The sequence below is a fragment of the Colletotrichum navitas genome (assembly GCF_030913465.1).
Source record: "Colletotrichum navitas strain CBS 125086 chromosome Unknown LY79scaffold_9, whole genome shotgun sequence".
In the NCBI taxonomy this organism is placed as follows: Eukaryota; Fungi; Ascomycota; class Sordariomycetes; order Glomerellales; family Glomerellaceae; genus Colletotrichum; species Colletotrichum navitas.
The window spans coordinates 376,105-395,535 of NW_026850555.1; the positions used below are offsets into that span (position 1 = coordinate 376,105).

Genomic DNA, 19,431 nt, shown 5'->3' on the forward strand with positions numbered 1-19,431 from the left:
AGGCCGCTGGAGGCGTTGGGGCGTATGTGGTTGTCTTGACCGGGGTTTCCAAACTGTCTATATTGCAGTCTTTATTTATTTTCCGGAAACCCCTCTTCACTGTTTTTGTTTTCATATTCACAGCCTTGCTCGGCTTTAAATCCGGGTGAGTGTGCTTGTTGTACTCTTGTATTAGATTATCGGGGTTTTCTACCCTTTCGAAAGAGCTCGACGAAAGATGCTCTGAACATTCTCCTCATAGCCTTTGGCCTTCTTAGATGTGAAAGTGATCCAATTCCTCAAGAGACTAGCTAACGGTAAGGATATATGACGAGTATTCACCTGCACCTCGCCGGATTACTGTATAAGACATCGCTCTCATCGATACGATTCTACTAATGGTCAAGGACCGTGTAAGGGCCATTTGTTAGAAAGTCTCGCTGTGCGGTTCCTATTACCAAAGAGGCTGCACTGGGAATGCAACAATGTAGAAGGGTTAGCAGTTTTGTTTTCTTCCTTTCTGCGTCTGTCATACATATCGGTTCTCGTCTCAGAGGACTAGGACACTTACAGAACATTCTTCGAAGACGGCGGACGCAACCGGATTCCGTACATTGCTACAGAGAATCGGCAAGGAGGGGACTATATCATTGCTGATATGCACATATACATGTCCGTATAGACCATATACATGCACTTCACCTGCAAAATCATGCAAGTAAAGCTATGCACATGAGTAGATACGTATACTCTAACTTTCAGCTTTCTGCATGCCCTATGTTATGAAAGAGGTCGAGTCGCGGAAACGCGGGCCTGAGGGTCCGAGTAAGTCTCACCATCCCCTCAGCGAGCATATCTACCTTGAAAAGGCTACAGTCCGCTTATTCAGACGTGAGGGAGGCCAGGGTAAGCGGCGCAACTAAGCGAGCTAAGACATAAGAGGGCCTTCGCTGCGCATGCTTCGGGATGAGAGACAGCCCCGTTGCCGTAGGGCACCCACTAAGTGCTTGCTAAGGAACTGCATGATTCAGACCGTAGGATGATCGACTCGGCGAACGGTTTGGGATACCTATCGTGTAGTTCGGAGCATTATGATGTATGTGTCTCGGAGCAGACGTCTTGCGCGCGTGCCGTATCTTCTCCCCTCCGTTGTCGGCGTGCCCTCCATCGCCCTTCTGGGCATCGCAGGCCCCAAAAGTTCTTTGCTTGTAGGCGTGAGAGCCCTCTTTTGGTCTCTTGACCACAGCACCCTTCGTCTCGGATGACTCCCTTGGGAATAGGGTCGATGGGGGAACAGTACCCCGAAGACTCCGTCCCTTACACCCACAATCCCTCTTCACAATCCTTCCCCGCTTCAACCAACCACCCTCTCGCACAATTCATCGTCCGCCACTACGACTGTAAGCCTTTACGTAGTGTACCACCAGCCACTTGCAACGGGTGGCGTAGGAGTTTCGGGATCATGAGGATCCCGGGCCCTGGGACTCCGGGCTTCAATCTTTGTTGGCGGCCCGAGACGAATGGGTCTTGGAATTCCGTCATGATTAAGCTATCGTGAGGGGACGCCACTTCGCGCTGGAAAGTGCCAAACCAACAAGTTGTTATAGAAATTCACGTGACCCGGTGAAGATGGACGAAGAATCGAATACGGTTAGATGGGTGTGGTGTATCCTATTCAAAGAATGAGTACAGCCCCGCGATGTTAGGTCCATATGCATGTAGCCTTGACAAAATGTTTCGACCTGGTTCTCGATCTGTCGACATCACCCATGATGCTTGACAGTGATGGATTTTGCTGCTCAATCAATCTCTCAAACCACGCAGGATCTGGAGTTATACTGTATCTCCAGCGACACAATTTGAGAGACACTGACACATGGACTGTCGACAGTGTCGCCGTTTGTAGTTGACGAATTTATCATTCATCACCACATATACGCAAGTCTCGGGGAGGGGAGATGGGGATAACACTAATACAGGGATTCATCTTCAGGTAGACAGACTAAGCCGGTTTTGTGATATGAAGGCGGACAGAGGAATGCGTAACACTTAAGAGTGGTTGGCACTAGATCGATGTCAGGCTAGGCTCGGAGCAAAGATGTTTCCCGTCTCCAGGTGCTAGTCACTACCCCGCCACTCGCGATAGAATATTACAACTCGTGATTGGATCTTGGTATATGCACATCCCGTACTCTCGTATACTAGTAAGACCATCGTTGTGGTTATTAGTCGTTGCACCTGACAATTCGATCTTGTATTCCATTCCGTCTGCGTGGCACATCTCCTTCAGTGGCCCGTATATACCACCTGTGCATCTCAGGCAGCCTGTTTTGGCAAAAGCTTCATACAATTTACCTTTTTTTTTCCTTCCTACCCAAATCTTGTTACCTACATGTAATATACATGGGAAAGTTGCAGATTGTTTGTCTTGGCTGAGTTTCCCTCTACCTCCTCGCACCAGAACTGTGCAGCATCACGACCATCCGTGCCAAGGCCACCTCGTTTATTTACACAGACAACAATATTACCAGTTCTCCCTCTCTCACTTTGCATAAGAACAAACAACCAGACGAGCCAACTGAGCCGCAATCGGCGTCACAACGCCCGGCTCTTGCCATGACGGCTGCCGAAGAACCGCAGACAACTCAGATAATGGGGAAGCCTCCTCTGGGAACAGCGTCCATGTCGTCGAAAGAAGAGTTTGAGAAAGTGGTGGAGGTCAGGAAGCTTCCCGAGCGCGAACCCGGCGTCAAGGATTTCATTCGTGTCTTCTCGTACGCCACGAAAGGGGACATTGTCATCTACGTCCTCGCGTCCGTCGCGTCCGTCGGCGCCGGGACCACGATGCCCTTGATGAACATCGTCTTCGGAAGTCTCGCTGGGCAGTTCACGGATTACTTCATGGACCCCCCTCGCATGACCAAGCCCGAGTTCGAGGCGGTGCTGGACCAGCTGGCTCTTTTCATCTTGGGCCTGTTTCTCGGTCGTTTCGTCTTGAACTGCATCAACAAGTTTTGCTTCCGTATGATCGGCGTCCGGCTCTCTTCCGCCATCCGCCTGCACTACATCGAGGCTCTCTTTGGCCAGTCCATCCACGTGCTGGACTCGATGCCGTCCGGCTCTGCGGCGAGCACCATCACCGGCACGGCAAACGCCCTCCAGATCGGCATCTCCGAGAAGCTCGGCACCTTCATGGAGTTCAACGGCACCATATGGTGCTCCATCATCGTGGCTTTCGTCTGGAGCTGGAAGCTAACCCTGGTGACATCTTCGCTCGTCGTCTTTATCCTGCTCGTTGTCGGCACCTTCATGCCCTTCATTGTTCGGCTGCAAGACCAGCAATCGAAGTCCGAGGCCAAGGCGAACAGTGTTGCCAGCGAGTGCTTCAGCAGCATCCGTATGCTGACCGCCTGCGGCGCCCAGAAAACAATGAGCGCTCGCTATGCTGAATGGGTCGATGACGCCCGCGCCAAAGGGCAGCGGTCGGCGCCGTTGCTAGCCCTAGAATTCAGTCTTGTCTTCTTCGGCACGTATGCCGTCTTTGGCCTCAGCTTCTGGTTTGGTACCAAGCAGTTTGCCGATGGCGAACTGACTAACCCCGGTACCATTATTATCGTTCTCATGTCCGTCATGATGATCATCATGTCTCTCGAGCGCCTCTCGGGTCCCCTCATGGCCGTCTCCAGGGCTATGGTGGCCGCATGCGAATTCTTCGCCGTCATCGACGCTCCTCGGCCCGAAACTGGGTGTCTGAGGGAGCCAGATGTCGTTGCGACCAATGACATCGTCTTCAAGGACGTCACATTTGCGTATCCCAGTCGGCCACACGTCAGAATCTTGGACGGCCTGAACCTTACCATTCAGGCGGGCAAGAACACAGCAATTGTTGGCCCCTCAGGTTCCGGTAAAAGTACGGTCGTCGGTCTTATCGAGAGGTGGTACGACCTGCGGGAGCAGCACATCATTGAGAAGACGATTGGGGCAGAGAAGATCAACGGAACCGAAGACGACAAGATCAAGAAGAAGAAGAAAAGCGACAAGGAGGGCAGGAAGAAGAAACAAGGAGATATGATAGAACTTGTCGGCTATCAACAAGGCACCGGCGCTGAGGAGAACCAACCCATCGTCCCACTCTCAGGAAGCATCACAACGGGCGGAATATCGCTTGCAGACGTTGACCTCAAGTGGTGGCGCTCTCAGATAGGGCTTGTTCAGCAAGAACCGTTCTTGTTCAACGACACAATCTTCCAAAATGTCGCTTACGGCTTGATCGGATCCGCATTTGAAAATTCCTCTGACGAGGAGAAGCGACAGCTCGTCAAGGAGGCATGCCACGAAGCGTTTGCCGACGAATTTATCGACCGCCTGCCAGACGGTTACGACACCGCCGTCGGCGACGGCGGCGCCAAGCTCTCCGGAGGCCAGCGCCAGCGCATTGCGATCGCCAGGAGCATTGTCAGAAAGCCCAAGATCATAATCCTCGATGAAGCCACCAGCGCCATCGATGTTCGTGGCGAGAAGATCGTGCAGGCCGCCCTTGACCGGGTTGCCAAGGACAGAACCACAATCACCATTGCCCACCGTCTGTCGACCATCAAGAAGGCTGACAGGATTGTGGTCCTGCGCAAAGGACGGGTCGTCGAGTCCGGTACACACGACAGTCTCCTCCGGAACGAATTAGGGGCATACCATGGTCTCGTCCACGCGCAGAAGTTGTCACTTGGCCAACCCACCCAGGCTGACGATGTGATCAGTAGAGAAGATTGCACTTCAGACCAAGGAGCGGCCGTGGCAAAAACGAAGAGTGCCAACGCCCCAGACGCCAGTGAAGAGTTGCCCTTGACTCCTTATAAAGAGCCAAACGTCTTTTACAGCTTCTTCCGGCTCCTCGCAGAACAGAAAAACCGCTGGGTCTACGTGGCCATCGCCTTCTTCGCAGCCTGTTCCGCCGCCAGCACTCCGCTGATGGCCTGGCTGTTCGCCCACGTCTTCCAAGTATTTACCTATGCCGACATCAACAAGGTCCGCTCAGAAGGCCGGTTTTGGTCACTCATGTGGGTTGCACTCGCCGTGGGCGTCGGCTTCGGCTACTTCTTCCAAGGCGCCATCGCCGTTCACGCGCAGCACAAGATCAGCGCCGTCTACAAGAAGGAATACTTCGAGTCCATCCTCCACCAGAAAACGGCCTTCTTTGACGACGACGAGAACTCGCACGGCACTCTTGTTGCCCGTGTCGCCGGCGATCCTAAGCAGCTTGAGCAGCTTTTGGGACTCAACATGTCGTCCCTCGTGATGGCCGCGTTCAACGTTATAGGAGCCCTTTCTATAGCCTACGCGTTCGGGTGGAAACTGGCTCTGGTCGCGACGTTCGTTACGATGCCCGTCGGTCTTTTTGCTGGATACTGGAAATTCAAATACGAGCTCGAATTCGAGAAGATGAACGCTGCCGTGTTTGCCAAGAGCTCCAGGTTCGCCGCCGAGGCCATCGGTGCCTTTAGGACAGTCACCTCCCTAACTATGGAGAACGTCATTCACTCGAGGTATGACAGGTTGTTGCGGAGCCACGTGTCCGAGGCCTATAGAAAGGCCCGCTGGACCAGCCTGCTCTTTGGCTTGGCTGACAGCGTCAGCCTGGGCTGCCAAGGTCTTATCTTTTGGTACGGTGGGCGCCTTCTGGCTAGCCGCGAGTATGGCCTTGTGAACTTCTTCGTCTGCTTTATGGCCGTCATCCAGGGCGCGGAGGCCGCTGGAACGGGCTTCAGCTATGGTCCCAACGCAGCTCAAGCTTCAGCCGCTGCAAATCGGATCATTAGTCTACGCAACGCAGACAGAAAAGATGACACCGGCACCACGGAGCAGATCCCTGACACTGAAAGCGGCATCAAGATCGAGCTGAAGAATGCCCACTTCCGCTACCCCACCCGTGACACTCCTGTCTTCACAGGCATTGACTTGACCATCGACAAGGGTCAGTTTGCCGCCCTTGTAGGTCCTTCGGGGTGTGGGAAGACCTCTGTCATCTCCCTTCTGGAACGTTTCTATAGCCTCGACAAAGGCGATATTCTTTGCAACGGCAAGAGTATATATAGCCTTGATGCTGCCGAGTATCGCAAGAACATGTCTCTCGTGGCCCAAGAGCCATGCATGTTTCAGGGCACCATTCGTGAGAACATATGCCTTGGCATTGATGCAGACACGGTCTCCGAAGAGCGATTGCATCAAATCTGCCGCGACGCCTCTATCCACGAGTTTATCGTGTCCTTGCCAGAAGGATACGACACTGACATCGGCTCCAAAGGCTTCTCTCTGTCTGGAGGTCAAAAGCAGCGCATCTCTATTGCCCGGGCCCTTATACGCGATCCAAAAATCCTCCTGCTCGACGAGGCGACGTCATCACTTGATTCCGAGTCGGAAAAGCTGGTCCAGGCTGCGTTCGAGCGTGCCAGCAAGGGCCGCACCATGATATGCGTCGCCCACAGGCTAGCAACAGTCCAGAACGCCGATATTATTTTTGTTTTTGGAGAGGGCAAAGTAGCGGAAAAAGGCAGCCATCAGGAATTGCTGAAGATGCAAGGCGTGTACTGGCAAATGGTGAGTTTGACGCCAAAATGCGACGCCACGTCACCCCCGTACCCATCGCTGACTTCATTGATATAGTGCCAAAGCCAGGCTCTGGATAGGTAGAGATGTTGTGTTATACGATTCCAGCTGAGTGGGTTTACAGAACCCTGACGCACCTTCGATGTGGTCGGGTTAAGGTTGGTGCTAGACAGGCACGTGGCCACGTGAGGCTGAAGTTAATAGGACCGTCTTGGTCCATATGCTATCGAAGCATACCCTCTTCAACAGGGGGGGGCATTTTTAGAGGATAAAGCAGTCTAGTGTACATAGGTCAATAAACATGGATCGCTCGAGTCTATAAACCTGCTTGGAAATTACATAGTAACCTTGGGCATGCTTGGCTTGAACTAGTCGTCGATTACCACAGTAATCTGTCGAAGACTTTCCAACAAGAACTCCTTTTTATCCGAGAGCACGATCCTGAACCAACCTGACTGCTGAGACGCGAACGGCTTGCCCAATGCTAACGATATTGCCCTGCCCAGGCTTACTCCCAGGAAGAGTGCAGCTTTAGTGTGAAGATTCGACCCGCACATATCATGACCCGTCGGGTTTGTTCTAGGTACACATAGTAGTTATTGGCGACCCGAATAACCCTAACTCGTTTTCCGCTGACGGGTTCTCCGTTGATGGAGTTAATGTGTCACGATAACCTCATGCATTTCCACCTTCTGTAACAGCCCTGTCAGGTGCTGTGGCACGTGGTGTTTCACATTCACTTCCCTATATATAGGACCTCACTTTCGTTACTTGCACTTACATAGAATTAAGCCTTTTAGACCTGAATCCTCATATGCCCTGCTGTGTGCTCTAACTCGTGACATAATGGCTCCAACATGACAAAAAAAAATGAAAAAAGACACGCCGTTTCTCGCCGTATTTGCTTCAAATTCGGCATCCAGACCTTTCGTTACTGATATTTCCGTCACAGTTTCCCTCCAAACAAACGCCCTTTTCAGCACTGCCAACACGGCCGGCACACGGCCTAGCCAATGGGTAACCATGCCGGCCCAGGCGGAGTGTCCAACCTCCTGACCGGCTATTTGGTCAGCAACTATAATCATGATAACATGGTCCAGGTTATTATTAGGCAGGTAAAGACTGTAGGAAGGACTTCACTCTTCAACACATTTCTGTTCATCATAAGATTTGTAGGTTTGCGCACGCTTTCTAGCTGGAACGTTGTATCATCTCTTTTCTTCAATCTTGGACATGATTAGCTAGCATAGATCCTGTCGTCATCTGGAAAAAGCTACTGCACTTGCGGCCTTAGTGCAGGTTTCAACAACTTCACCACGTGGTTATCAAGTTTGGTAAGATGAAGGCTGTAGGACTCAAAACTTACCCGAATGTTTGGAAGTCTGTTACGCACGTCAAGGCGTACATCAGCATAGCCGTCAACCATTTCAATACTATGGCCTTATAGTTGACGAGATGCCGGGGGTTTTGAGTTTTGGGCTGCTATATTACGTCCTACTTATCAAAGGAAAACCCCGATCAATTGCAAAGAGAACAGCAAAACGCTTCTCAAATAATCTGTGGCCTTTTCACCACTAACCCTGGGCTCAATAGCAGGCAGACGATTTCACGTCTAACGTAGTATAGGGCTTGATTGGAACCGTGATAGCCAGCTGTGTCCCAGTCTCAGGTGTTAACATCGCATTCTGACACCATGGTAAAGATTTGGAGCCGAAGATTACGATTCCCTAGGAACGGCTGAAGCTTTCGCTAGAATATTTCCAAGCCTTCCAAAGACGCGCACATGGACCAGGCCACGTGTGACAGATTGGCTTCTTGGATTGCAGCAATATCGCAAGTGTCGGTGCCGGTCTCGGTGCCACCTTCGGATTGAACGCCTACGACATCATAGTAAGAGGAGAGCATACAAGAATTGGGGGGAAACAATACTTGAGAAGACCAATCATAAAGATGTAAGTGATTCGTTGAGGCTAGCATCTGGGTCGCCGTAAGGCATACGATGGGGCTGACCAAGCCCCTTTCATGGCTCATCTGGCACGATTCTATTCGACGAATACCATGCATGAGACTTTGAGAACGGTTCACCGCTCAGTGTTGCGGCCAAGTTTGGGCACCGCTCGCTCGCGAGGTATTTGGTTCAATGTGGCGCTGACGTCCATATGGCTATTACGTGCTTGCACCCTGGGGAACTCGACACCGGCGATCGCAGCTATGCTGAAAACATGTTGCGGAAGCTTCCAAAGACGTCACCGACGACCAAGAGAACCGCTGTACAACGTGCGGTCAACCTCTCCACCGAAGAAGACACGCGCTACCTCCAGAGTCGTCTTATCGTCCATCATGGGATCACGAAACGAAAGGCCGGTCTTTCAACCAGTGCTTTTCGGGAGGTCGGCCAGAAGTTGTCCAGTCACCTCTTGTTGTGGAATCTCGGAATCCGGACATTGAGACTATTGATCGACGGTAGAGCTCCCAAGAGCCTTGCCGAATCAATAGCTTTCCTAGGTCCTGCACGGGCAATGGTTGATACTTTCGAAGCCCGCCGCCACAGGGACTTTCTCCCGGATTTCATTCGCGACCTCCCAAGGTGGCAGGTGATTTTCGACGAGTCCGACGCTGCGTCTTACAGAGAGGCGGTTTGGCTGATGTGGAACATTGATATGGATCCAGACGATGTGTTCCAGACGCCCCAAGGGCATCCTTTTCCGGCCGAGCACGTCTCGTCTGGCAACCCTGGAGGTTTCCCAAACTTGGCGCCTATCTTGGCCAACAGCATCGATGAATGCTTTGGTACACTGCCCAGCGGGAGCTTGTTGGGATCTCAACGTGTGCGGATGCAACAGGAGGAGAGTGTTGGCTTCCAGGGCCATCCAGAGGAAACCACGAACCCGCCACCTCCGACTAACCTCACGACCGAACCACAGCCGCAATGGGACCCTCCTCCCATAGGCCCTCGGAGAATCTGCCAAGACCAACCCCCGATCAGCGAGCATGACGGGGAAAGAGACGGGCGGATCGTGGCGTGCCTTGCAATGGCGGTTTGCTTTCGCTCTCGTCGTCTTGTTCGCAGAAAGTAAGCGATCCGTCTCTCTTGGCTTCAAAAAGCCTGATTCTAACCCATCGATCCTAGTCTGGCAGAAGCTCCTGCGCACAGATAGCTGCACGAGAGCGACGTTGCCTAGTCTCGCTACCGCCGAGTGTAGGAGGCGGCCGTTGCACGACTGCTCAGGATTCACAGGGCGAAGCCAAGGGGTAGTGCGCGTCATGGGAATATTTGGGAACGGGGAGTCATTCGTGTAGAGGCAAAGTAGCAAGAGATGTTGCGTTTTTACAACAACAACAACAACAACAGCAACGATAACAACTCGACGTGGCTGAAGTAGAGGTTGGTGACCTGCCGTCAAATCTAGAAGATTGCAGTCATCGACATTTCAGAAGATGAATAGATTCGTAGTCTCATAACAGCCAAAATTATATGCCACCCCAACCTCTTCACTGAACCCAAACGTCTCCATGCATATCATATCACGCATCTTCGCCCCCCCTGTCCCGGCATGACCCGGCGAGCCGGCCCACGCGTCGACCGCCACAGATCGAAGCCGATATACCTTTTCGATATAATTATCACAAGAAAACCTTGGCGATATCGAATCTGTTTCTCCACGCTTCTCGAATGTGCCCCATCCCTCCCGTCCACGTGCGGTACCCCTCCCAGCATGGACACCTGAGTAAGCAACACGTTGCCCTGCGACGCCGGCGAGTGGCTCGGACTATCAGACGGAAGACCTTCCCGAAACTCTAGGGACTCGCCGCGTTGGACCTCGACCGAACACACTTGTACTTTTTCCCCTCCTCCCCCCCAACAAAGCGTACATGTGTACGGCAGTTGGAGTCCCAGCATTGCCATGATGCTCAAAGGGGTGTGTGTGGCCAGGTCCGCAGAGGCTACTCGCGGCGCATCGCAGAAACCGCTGGACCATCCGCCGCCATCCACCGCCATCGTGATCAAGCATCGCGATGCTGTCGCTTTGCCTGAACCTCGTCCGTTCCGGCTTTCCGGCCCCTCCGCATAGATTAACCATCCCAAGAACCCCGTTCGGTTTACCCAGTCACTGGGGACTAAGAAGTTCAAAAAAAAAAAAACATGAAGCAGAAAAAAAGAACCCCCCTTAAGGCAAAGACACAAGGCCCCCCGGCGTCCCGCCCACGCGCTCGTGCTGTCAATGCCATTGTCACCCGACTCAACCTTCTCCCCCTCCCCCAGAATTGAACTTGTTACCCCAAGTCCTGACGCCACGCAACCTCACACACTCAAGGGGTGGATATCAAGGACCAAGGAAAAGAGGCAGAGAGGAAAGGGCAGAAAACCAGCAACATACGATGTACAACGTACACCCCCCGCATCGAACCACCACCACCACCTCAAACCTCCCCCGAAAGACATCATCCTCGCCGTCCAGCCCCTCCCAGCGCACGCCGCCATCCAGACGGCGCGTCCTCGTCCGTGGCCCGCCCTCCCAATGCGCGAAAGACGAAACAGCCGCCGCCCGCACTCGAACCGGCCAGAACATGACCGTCCTATCACGCCCCCCCCCCCCCCCTTCTCCGGAGTGGCCAGAGATTGGAAGATGCTTCAAGCCTTTGCCCTGCTTGCCGCTAATCAACCTACACACCCTCCTATTCCCTCCCTTCTCCCCCCTCCCCTTTTCCCGAATCTGTCTACTGCCCCGAGGGTCCCGGCAAACGCTCTTTTCCATCGTGTGTACCGAGATTGAGTTGTAGACTAACTTGGGCCGTAGACCAACACGTCCCGCCAACGAGACGGCATCTGACTCAACCTCATCGGCGCCTCTCCAACCTAGGCCGAACGCAGACCAAACGGAGACAGGGCACCGAACAGGACATCGCCATCCGCAACGTCACCGGTCCCGCGCGAGACGCAAAGACCGCCCGCCGTCCCGTCCGGCGCTCTTCTCCTCCGGCCCCGACCCATCCCCCCTTCCACCTGTTGGCGTACCATTCCTCCCCCCCCCCTTTCATGAGAACTCGAAACATCCGCCACCCCCTTTATTCGCCTCCTCCCAAACGTCAGGAGGTGGGAATACATACCCAATAAACAAGAAACCACCTCCCCATAAACGGATCTCTCCGGGAGGAACGTCGCCGAGGGGTGTGCCACCGGGACTCGGACCGTCTTCCAACGGCGGGGGCCTTCGACCGAGGTTCGTTTCGCGTGGCGAGAGCAGCGCCGGACGGACGGGTGGACGGACGATTTACACGCCCCCTCTCGCCCCGTCACGAGACGTCTTGTCGAACCACGTGAATCAGCCGCAGAAAAGCAACGGGCGGATCGACTTCATCGTTGGAGCTTTTCTTTCTCCGCCGACACGCTGGACAAATATGACATGAGGGCGTACCGAAAAGAAAAAAAGGGGGAGGAGGAAAGGCGGTCGCCGCCCCAAGTCCCCATATTCGTTCGGCCTCTTGTAAAATAAAATAAGAAGAACAAAAAATGAATAAAAAATGAAACAATATTCAGTCAGCAGAATATAAAAACAACAATGCCAAAAGACACATCAAAATCACTATAGAAGCAGCCTTGTTTTCATTCTGTTTTTTTGTGAAAAATATGTTTTGTTTTTTCCTTCGTAATCAACAGTTTAGGTTTACGTTATCCGGGGAATCAAGTATTCACGCAAAAAAAAGGCGGTGGACGTAAAAGAGTCCAGGTATATCTGACAAAAGAAAAAAAAAAGATGAATCCGGGGACTCGTTAAACCCCCTTTCTTCCACCCCGTGAGATCCTGCTTCGCTCCGGGTATGGCGAGCGAAGCGCGGCGCGTCCTTGAATAGCAGCCTCCCTTATTTTGTGCCAATGCGCCGACCGGTTCCCCTTCCCTTCCCTCCCCCCCCTTCGTCCATTCTCGTTTGAATCGTGTGTAAAAACCCCTTCGAATAATCCGTCATGATGCGTGACAGGAAAAAAAAAACGTGAAAGCCGGCTTCCTCTAGTTCCATCCCAATCCCTTTCCCCTTCTCATCAGTTGTCGTTGTTTTGGCCTTTGTTGGTGGTGGATCTTGGGTCCGTTGATATTACATATCATTATGTTCAGTTAATTTGTGACGGCACGTCGTTCCTTCGAAGTGCGGGCAGCGACTCCATCCTCGGCTCCAGGGGGGGTCGCTGGATCTCCATGCTCCGGCTGGGCGCGCGTCGGCCGCCCGGCGTGCGGGGGTGCGCGACGTTGACGCGCCCGCCGCGCTCCGTGATGCGGGCCGGGCCCTCGTCCTCGTCCGAGTCCTCGGGCTCGTCGTAGCCGTAGTCCGCGAGGCGCGCAAAGTAGTCCGCCATGCCGTCCACGCTGGGGGTGCCGACGATGACGTCGTACTGGGGCGGCGGTGTCTGCAGCCGCAGCTGCTCCTCTGCGGGCGGCGGTGGTACCTCGGCGTCGAAGGCGGGGGGGTTGTACGACGGCACGCGGAGGAGGTGGATCGGGCGCGGTTGAGTGTCGGAGAACGAGTCCGCGTTCGTCTGGGAGTTCGGTGGTGGGTTCCGTCTGTGGCCGCTGGCGGTGGCGGTGGTGGTGCTGGGCTGCGGGGAGGAAGGGAGGTGTGCCGCCTGCGGCGGTGCCGGAAGGTTGTCGGAGCCGTCCACGACGGTGAGGGCGCCGGTCGACAGGTTGTTCGGCGAGCCCTCTGGGGGCCCGGAGATGGTCACGGCGTCGGGGCAGCCGCAGGAGGTCTGGCGGCTCTGGTTGGCACACGCGTCAGGGCCCGAGTACTCGGGCAGAGAGGTGTTGGCCTGCGTGGCGCGGCAGTTGAGGACCGTGAACGGCGAGTCGATGCTGATCTCGAAGTGACGGCGCTTGGTGCCAGTGGGATCATCGGGGTCGAGGCGAGAAATCCTCATGACGATCTGGGAAAGCTCGTGTCAGTCGGGGGAGGGGCTTCACGCATGGCAAAAATAAGCTGAGGTTCCATACCTTGATCCAGTGGTACACGTTGACGTTCTTCCAACTGCAGTCGGGGTGCAGGCGCAGCTCCTTGCTCTTGGCCATGGTGTCGCAAGTTGGCAGCTGGACATTCATCTCGATCTCGGTCGAGCCCCAGTAGCTCTCCAGGCCGAGGTCCAGATCGCCCAGGATGTTGTCGACCGGTTCGGGTAGAGGGTCTGGCATCATGCCGTGGCGGGAAGCCTCGGCAGCACGACGCACGGCCGCAGACTCGCGGGCCTCGCGACGCTGACGCGGCGTCAGCTCGCCGCCGTTGAGCACGCGGACGTCCGACGAGGCGTAGGCGGGATCCAGAGCCTTTCCCGCAGTCTTCTCGAGCAACAGGATCTTCCTGCCCGGGTCCTTGCGCGTGACCCTGCGGTCGTTGGTCCAGTACTCGACCGACTCGGTGACGAAGACCTTGAGCTTGTGGACCTGGACCTTGGCAAGCGGCGTGAGCTTGAAGGCGATTGGGATCTTGGTGCCGATGGGGAACGACTTGCCGGAGATGACAATGTCGTAGTGCAGCTGGTCCTCCCACTGGCGGCTGATGGAGATGGGCTCCGTCATTTCCAGCGACAGCTGGTCGGGCACGCGCACGATGGCCACTTCCTTGGACCCGTGCAAGTTCGGCTTGAAGGCGCCGGCCCGCTCGACGGTCGCCTGCAGCTCCCATTTGACGGAGCCGTATTGCAGCTTGGTGGTCTCGAGCTGGTGGTGGTCGATGGGCAGCTCAAAGTTATATTCGTACACGCCGGGGTAGAAGACCTTGTAACCCTTGGCCTGGTTGCCGCTGGGGTTGTCGCCCTTGCCGAAGCTGCGCGATTGGTTTGATTGCAGCGAGAGACGCTTCAGCTCCCTCGCCGTCATGCCTTGCCTGCTGTTGGAGTTGGGCGGCACCGACAGCAGCGACGGCGAGATTGAGTTGCGGGGGGAGCCGGGGGCGAGGTTCGTCGACGAAGAGTTCGTGGAGCTGTTCTTGAGCGTGTAGACACACTGGTTGCCGTACTCGGACTCCCATCCGTCATTGACGGCGTTGAAGAAGGTCAGGACCTGCGTCCGCAGCGACTCCTCCTCGTAAAGGTCGACCTTGAGCGGCGGGATGCCCTCGGGCCATTCCGTCCGCGCCTTTCCCACCAACTTCAGGCTGACGCCCTTGATCTTGACGTTCTTGGTGACCTTTAGCTGCAGCTTTCCGCGCAGCAGCGCCGTGCCGCCCTGCGAGTGTTGCCGGTGGCCGTCGTGGTCGAAACCGGTCAGGAAGACGTTGGGCTCGGCCATGAGGATCGAGCAGCTGACGCCGCTGCCGTGCGCGACGGGCTTGGGGATTTCCGTCACCATCGATGTCACGTTGCTCTTGGCGCTCCGGACCGACATCAAGCTGCTGCGCTGGCCGGGGGTGTTGTAGGCAGAGGACATCAGAGGCGGCCTCATGGTTTCGGACATGGCGGCCGATCGCAGCGCCATCGTGTCTTCCTCGGGCACGACCAGGTCCACCTCGCGGTAGCTGGAGAGTCTGTTGAGAAGGCTCGTGGCCCTGCTGGGTGGTCTCGAGAGGGGCGGCCTCGAAGGGGTGGAAGCGCTCGAGGCGGATCGGCTCGGGACCTGTTTCTGGGAGAGGGAGAAAAATTGCTTAAAGCTGAACTTCAACGACGTCTTTCCCAGCGACGTCGTAGCGGGCGAGACGGGGTTGGATGGCTTCCTCCTCTTGACGGGGCGCTCAGGCTGGGGTCTCAGTTCGTGAGGTACGAAACCAGACGGCCACGAGGTGATGTGTATCGATCGCGGCCTCACTTGACGAGCGCGGATGGGCGGCGTTGGCAGGCGGTTTTGTTGTGCAGCTGGAGGGTCGAGGAGATATCTGGGGCAGTAAAAGACGCCGCCGCGGGTGGATGTGGGAATCCAATTTTCCGTACGCCGAGATCGCTCCGAGTCTGTCATTGCGGACGGCATTGTTAGACACGACGACCGCTGTCGGGAAGAAACATGTAAAAGGTGTGGCCGAGTGACAAAGAAGTCCGCAAATCACTCAGCCGGGGGGGGAGAACAAGATGAGCGGCGGTATGCCGATTATAAGAAACAGTAGCAACGGTGGTCGAGGCTAAAAGAAGAGCAGTGTTTTAGGGAAGCTTTGTTTTTTTGCCTTTTTAGCGGCCAGGAACAGTAAAAGACCGGTCTGGGGTGTTGGGCAGATGGAGATGGGAGAGGTGCATGAGACAGTTCTATGCGCTGGCAAAAAGCAAGTGAGGGTATCCATAGGAGGAGACGACGTGGATGTGTAGGTCGGGTCGTCCAGGAGTGTCAGGCATCGAGACGGGAGTTAGGGATGATGGGGGGTTTGAGGTGGGATGCAGGGTTGTCCGTGATAATGTGCAGCGGTGATGGGACACAGCGCGGTGCGAGCACTTGCCGCACATGGAAAGGCGGAGAGACAAGACAGAACAGACGGACAGACAGACTGGCATGGGAGCGGGCATTGGACATGCGTCTTTGTTGAGGTACAACAAGACGAAGAAGACGCTAAGCGGACGGGAGGCGGGCTCGGAGTGGGAGAGCGGGAGAGAGAGAGAGAGAGAGAGAGAACAGGTACTGGAAGAGAATGCAGGACGTACCGTCAGATGAGAGAGACAGAGAGTCAGGCGTGCATATACGATCAGTCAGTGACAAGAACCGGGGTGAGCTTAATCACATCCCACTCTCGGACCTCCTAGTGGGTGGAAAAGTAAGAACTTTGCGTATTGTTTTGGCGGAGAAGAAAAGTCTAGTTGCTAGGTACAACGGGAAGGTCAGTATGGCATGCGGGTGCGGGTGCGGGATGAGATGCGTGTGTGTGTGTGTGTGTGTGTGTGAGTGAGAGTAGGTGATGAGGGCACAAATGAGATCAGAAGGGAGGGAGGGGTGGGCGTGTGGGATAGAGAGAGAGAGAGAGAGAGAGAGAGAGACAGAGAGAACAGGGTGGGACCAATCGAAATCAAAAATCTCGTTACAGTCCAGTCCAAAGTCCAAAGGTCAAAGGTCCAGAGGCAAAATAGCCCGGCATAGATACCGCAGGACCTCTCTGGGAGGAGTCCGGACCAGTCAGGATGCGTCCGTGTTGAATGGATGTCTCACGTTTTTGCCTTCTGACTGCCTGCCATGCCTCGGTGAAGTGAGGATGGGGAGCCCCGCGCGCGCGCGCACGCCACAGGACCTGCTGAAGTCTTGCTTGCTTGGGGCTCTCCCAGGGGAGTGAGAGTCTCCCTTGGTTTCTAGCCAGGTGGGGGTGGGGGGGTGGAGAGAGGATGGGATGGATGGGGTCAGAATCGAGTCGAGCCAAAAAGATGAAATCGGCGAGTGAGGTGTTGGCAACAGGGAAGGATGTCGACAACGATGAGGGGTGTGGAGGATAGGACGGGAGGGGAGGGCGGAGGGAGAGGCAAGCAAGCGAAGGCGAGGCGAAGCAGTTAGAGTCGATGACCCGGTGCTTAATTGACCGCCCTTGTTTAAGCGGTGGGGTTACAAGGTAAGGGTGAAGGTGAATGTGAAGAAGAGGATAGGGTCGGTGTGGTATCGATAGGGCCATAATGCAGTGGAGTGCAGCAGCATAGTATAGCAAGGCGAGCAAACAAGAATGAGAATGAGGGGGCGGAGAGAGCGGTAACAAAACGCACGTACAGATGAGTGAAGATGGTGAAATGTGACAGCGACACGGCGACTCGGGAGGGGGGGGGGGGGTTTGACTGAGAGTGGGAGGGAGAACTAGTGAGAGGGTGAGTGAGTGAGTGAGTGAGCGGTGGGCGCAAGGCAAGCCACAGCAAGAGGGAGGCAAGAGAAGAGGCGGCCGCAACGGCTACGACGGTTGCGACGGTATCCCAGCTCAGAGGTTTTTCTGGACGCCGAATGGAAAGAGTGGGAATTGGCTTTGGCACACAGGCTGGTATTGGTAGGTATGTCTCGCTCCCAGCACGCACCCAACGACGGAAACAGGATTGGATTGGTTGTGACGGCGGTCTTTGTGTAACGGGCAAGGATGACGATGTCGGGCGCGGGGGAGGAGAATGAGTTTAGTGTAGTAGCATACAGGAAAAGAGCAAGACTCTGCGACGCGACGACCGTGGGTAATGTTGCGGTGTGTGTGTGTGTGTGTGTGTGTGTGTGTGTGTGTATGTACGGAGTATGTGCGTGTGTGAGGCGTGTGCGGTGTACGCCCTGTGTGTAATCTCGTCCTCTCTCACCAATGATTGGGGAGGGGTTTGCAAGTTTTTGGTTTTGGGGCGGGAAATACGGATAGGACAGAACAAGAAAGAAAAGAAAGGTGCATGTTTTTTTATTCCTCTTCCCCTTTGCATGCTCTCGCAAGAAAAGACGAGGCGACGGGGGTAATGTTATGGGTTGACATGAGACGAGATGTTTGAGAGGAGGGGAAGAAGGAATGAGAGAAAACCCTCCCTCCGTTTGGGCAAGGTAAAAAGAAGCGCAATGCAGGGGGGCGGGGGGACGACGACGTATGGGTAGATGAATGGATATAGGTAGGTAACAGGAATAGCTTACGATGGCGGATGAAGAGGGATGAGATGGAATGGGACGTTTGAATGGGCGGCCAGTGTGAGAATGTATGCCGTTTAGTCGTACGTAGTAGTAGTAGTAGTAGTAGTCAGTGCTATGTTTTCCCCAGCCTTTTTCTTTCCTTCCTTCTTTCTCTCTTTCTTGGTTGCTTCGCAGGCCGAACACTGGGAACACGACGATGGGAATAGGACAGTTGCAGCCGATGCTTACTGAGAGCGAGCGAGCGAGCGAGCAAGCGATTGACCAACTTCGCAAGATATATATGCAAGGAGGACGGACGGTTTCCCGGGAAAAGGGACACGACTCAAGTTGAAGTGGAAGTAAGGTGGGCCGACTGGCAGACAGAAGAAATGTCCTCACGTAGTCCATGGTGGCAGAGCTCAATCCCGGGGACTAGGCAACTAAGTCTGGCCAGCCACAGCGTTTCTTGGTGTTCCTTTCAAGCGTGTATCTGTACAATACCTATCCGTGCCGAGAGTAGTGTAATCAATTGCTTGCCGTGCCGAGCAGCCATGATCCGTCGCTGTGTGTGTGTGTGTGTGTGTGTGTGTGCGCTGCTCGTATGGAAGTGCGTGTCCACGCGCGCCGCCGCTCCGGCACGAAGTGCTTATTGCTGAAAGCAAAGCGTGTGCTAGAAGCAGGCCGCCGGGATGCTAAGGGGCTTCCTCCTTGCCTTGTTTCCGTACTGAGGTACCTCGGTGTGAACTAATGACCAACCTATGATGTATTATAAGACCCTTGCTTGCCGCTTTTTCCAAATGGAGGGGGTGGGCGGTTTCTTTTTTGTCTAAAAATTTCTAGTGCCCGAAGACTTCCCACTGCCAGTACTCCGTAAGGGACGGACTCTGACTGGGCTGGGGCGGGATTCCAGTTATCTGGTGCCCTGCACTCGCATCTGAGATTTGACTTGTTACGAGCTGGCTGTGCGAATCGACCAACGCTGACGGTGCCCCAGGTGGCTGCTTTGTGACTGGACCGAGCGACCCCGTCTGCTATTCGACAATGAGGAGGTAAGTAAGCAAGCAGCAGGAACACAGAGTGCGAGGGCCCCGAGAATGGGTCAGCGTCTTGCTGCGTGGTCGAGTGCATTCGTGACCGTGTGGTGGCTGACGGCCGCCGTCAAGAAAGGGTACTGGAACGCTTCTGCAATCGGCACATGCCAACCAAGTACGGTATACAGCCAACCCACTTTCAAGTCTTTCCCTGAATCGGCATCGTCGGCGTCTGGGACCGTCCCTGGATGTGTCGTGTCAGCAGAAGGCTTGCTTCGCCGGGACATGCTGGCTGGCAGGCAGTGTGCCCGGGCCAACTCTAC

The 19,431-nt window shown here is 54.8% G+C and overlaps 5 protein-coding genes across 5 annotated transcripts; 2 read left to right on the forward strand and 3 right to left on the reverse strand.

Annotated features, from left to right (window-relative positions):
• Nucleotides 1-2,216: 2,216 nt before the first annotated feature.
• Nucleotides 2,217-6,894, forward strand: LY79DRAFT_405823 (P-loop containing nucleoside triphosphate hydrolase protein). Its single transcript, XM_060553055.1, has 2 exons — nt 2,217-6,570; nt 6,637-6,894. Exons 1-2 carry the CDS (start codon nt 2,596-2,598, stop codon nt 6,661-6,663), a joined length of 4,002 nt encoding a protein of 1,333 aa, XP_060417946.1. The 5' UTR covers nt 2,217-2,595; the 3' UTR covers nt 6,664-6,894.
• Nucleotides 6,895-8,728: 1,834 nt separating this feature from the next.
• Nucleotides 8,729-9,737, forward strand: LY79DRAFT_700956 (uncharacterized protein; the record flags this gene model as incomplete). Its single annotated transcript, XM_060564915.1, has 2 exons — nt 8,729-9,652; nt 9,710-9,737. The coding sequence occupies exons 1-2, from the start codon at nt 8,739-8,741 to the stop codon at nt 9,735-9,737; spliced, it is 942 nt and encodes a 313-aa protein (XP_060417947.1). The 5' UTR covers nt 8,729-8,738.
• Nucleotides 9,738-12,688: 2,951 nt separating this feature from the next.
• LY79DRAFT_576876 (arrestin domain-containing protein) lies at nt 12,689-15,524 on the reverse strand (the record flags this gene model as incomplete). The annotated part of the gene is made up of 2 exons (XM_060559836.1): nt 12,689-13,495; nt 13,563-15,524. 2 exons carry the CDS (start codon nt 15,522-15,524, stop codon nt 12,689-12,691), a joined length of 2,769 nt encoding a protein of 922 aa, XP_060417948.1.
• A 659-nt stretch (nt 15,525-16,183) lies between these two features.
• On the reverse strand, nt 16,184-17,305 carry LY79DRAFT_542290 (uncharacterized protein). The gene is made up of 2 exons (XM_060556989.1): nt 16,683-17,305; nt 16,184-16,339 (listed from the first exon to the last, which is right to left on the reverse strand). The coding sequence occupies exons 1-2, from the start codon at nt 17,131-17,133 to the stop codon at nt 16,257-16,259; spliced, it is 534 nt and encodes a 177-aa protein (XP_060417949.1). The 5' UTR covers nt 17,134-17,305; the 3' UTR covers nt 16,184-16,256.
• Nucleotides 17,269-18,656, reverse strand: LY79DRAFT_542293 (uncharacterized protein). The gene has a single exon (XM_060556990.1). It carries the CDS (start codon nt 18,483-18,485, stop codon nt 17,310-17,312), a length of 1,176 nt encoding a protein of 391 aa, XP_060417950.1. The 5' UTR covers nt 18,486-18,656; the 3' UTR covers nt 17,269-17,309.
• Nucleotides 18,657-19,431: the final 775 nt, after the last annotated feature.

Bases quoted from the DNA above. Each gene is read 5' to 3' on its own strand.
- LY79DRAFT_542290 (XM_060556989.1), bottom strand. From the start codon at position 17,133: ATGGCCCTATCGATACCACACCGACCCTATCCTCTTCTTCACATTCAC. The intron at 16,340-16,682 runs GTGAGACATCCA...CGTTGTACCTAG, and splicing joins GGCAGTCAGAAGGCAAAAAC to CAACTAGACTTTTCTTCTCC.
- LY79DRAFT_542293 (XM_060556990.1), bottom strand. From the start codon at position 18,485: ATGGACTACGTGAGGACATTTCTTCTGTCTGCCAGTCGGCCCACCTTA.
- LY79DRAFT_405823 (XM_060553055.1), top strand. From the start codon at position 2,596: ATGACGGCTGCCGAAGAACCGCAGACAACTCAGATAATGGGGAAGCCT. The intron at 6,571-6,636 runs GTGAGTTTGACG...TCATTGATATAG, and splicing joins AAGGCGTGTACTGGCAAATG to TGCCAAAGCCAGGCTCTGGA.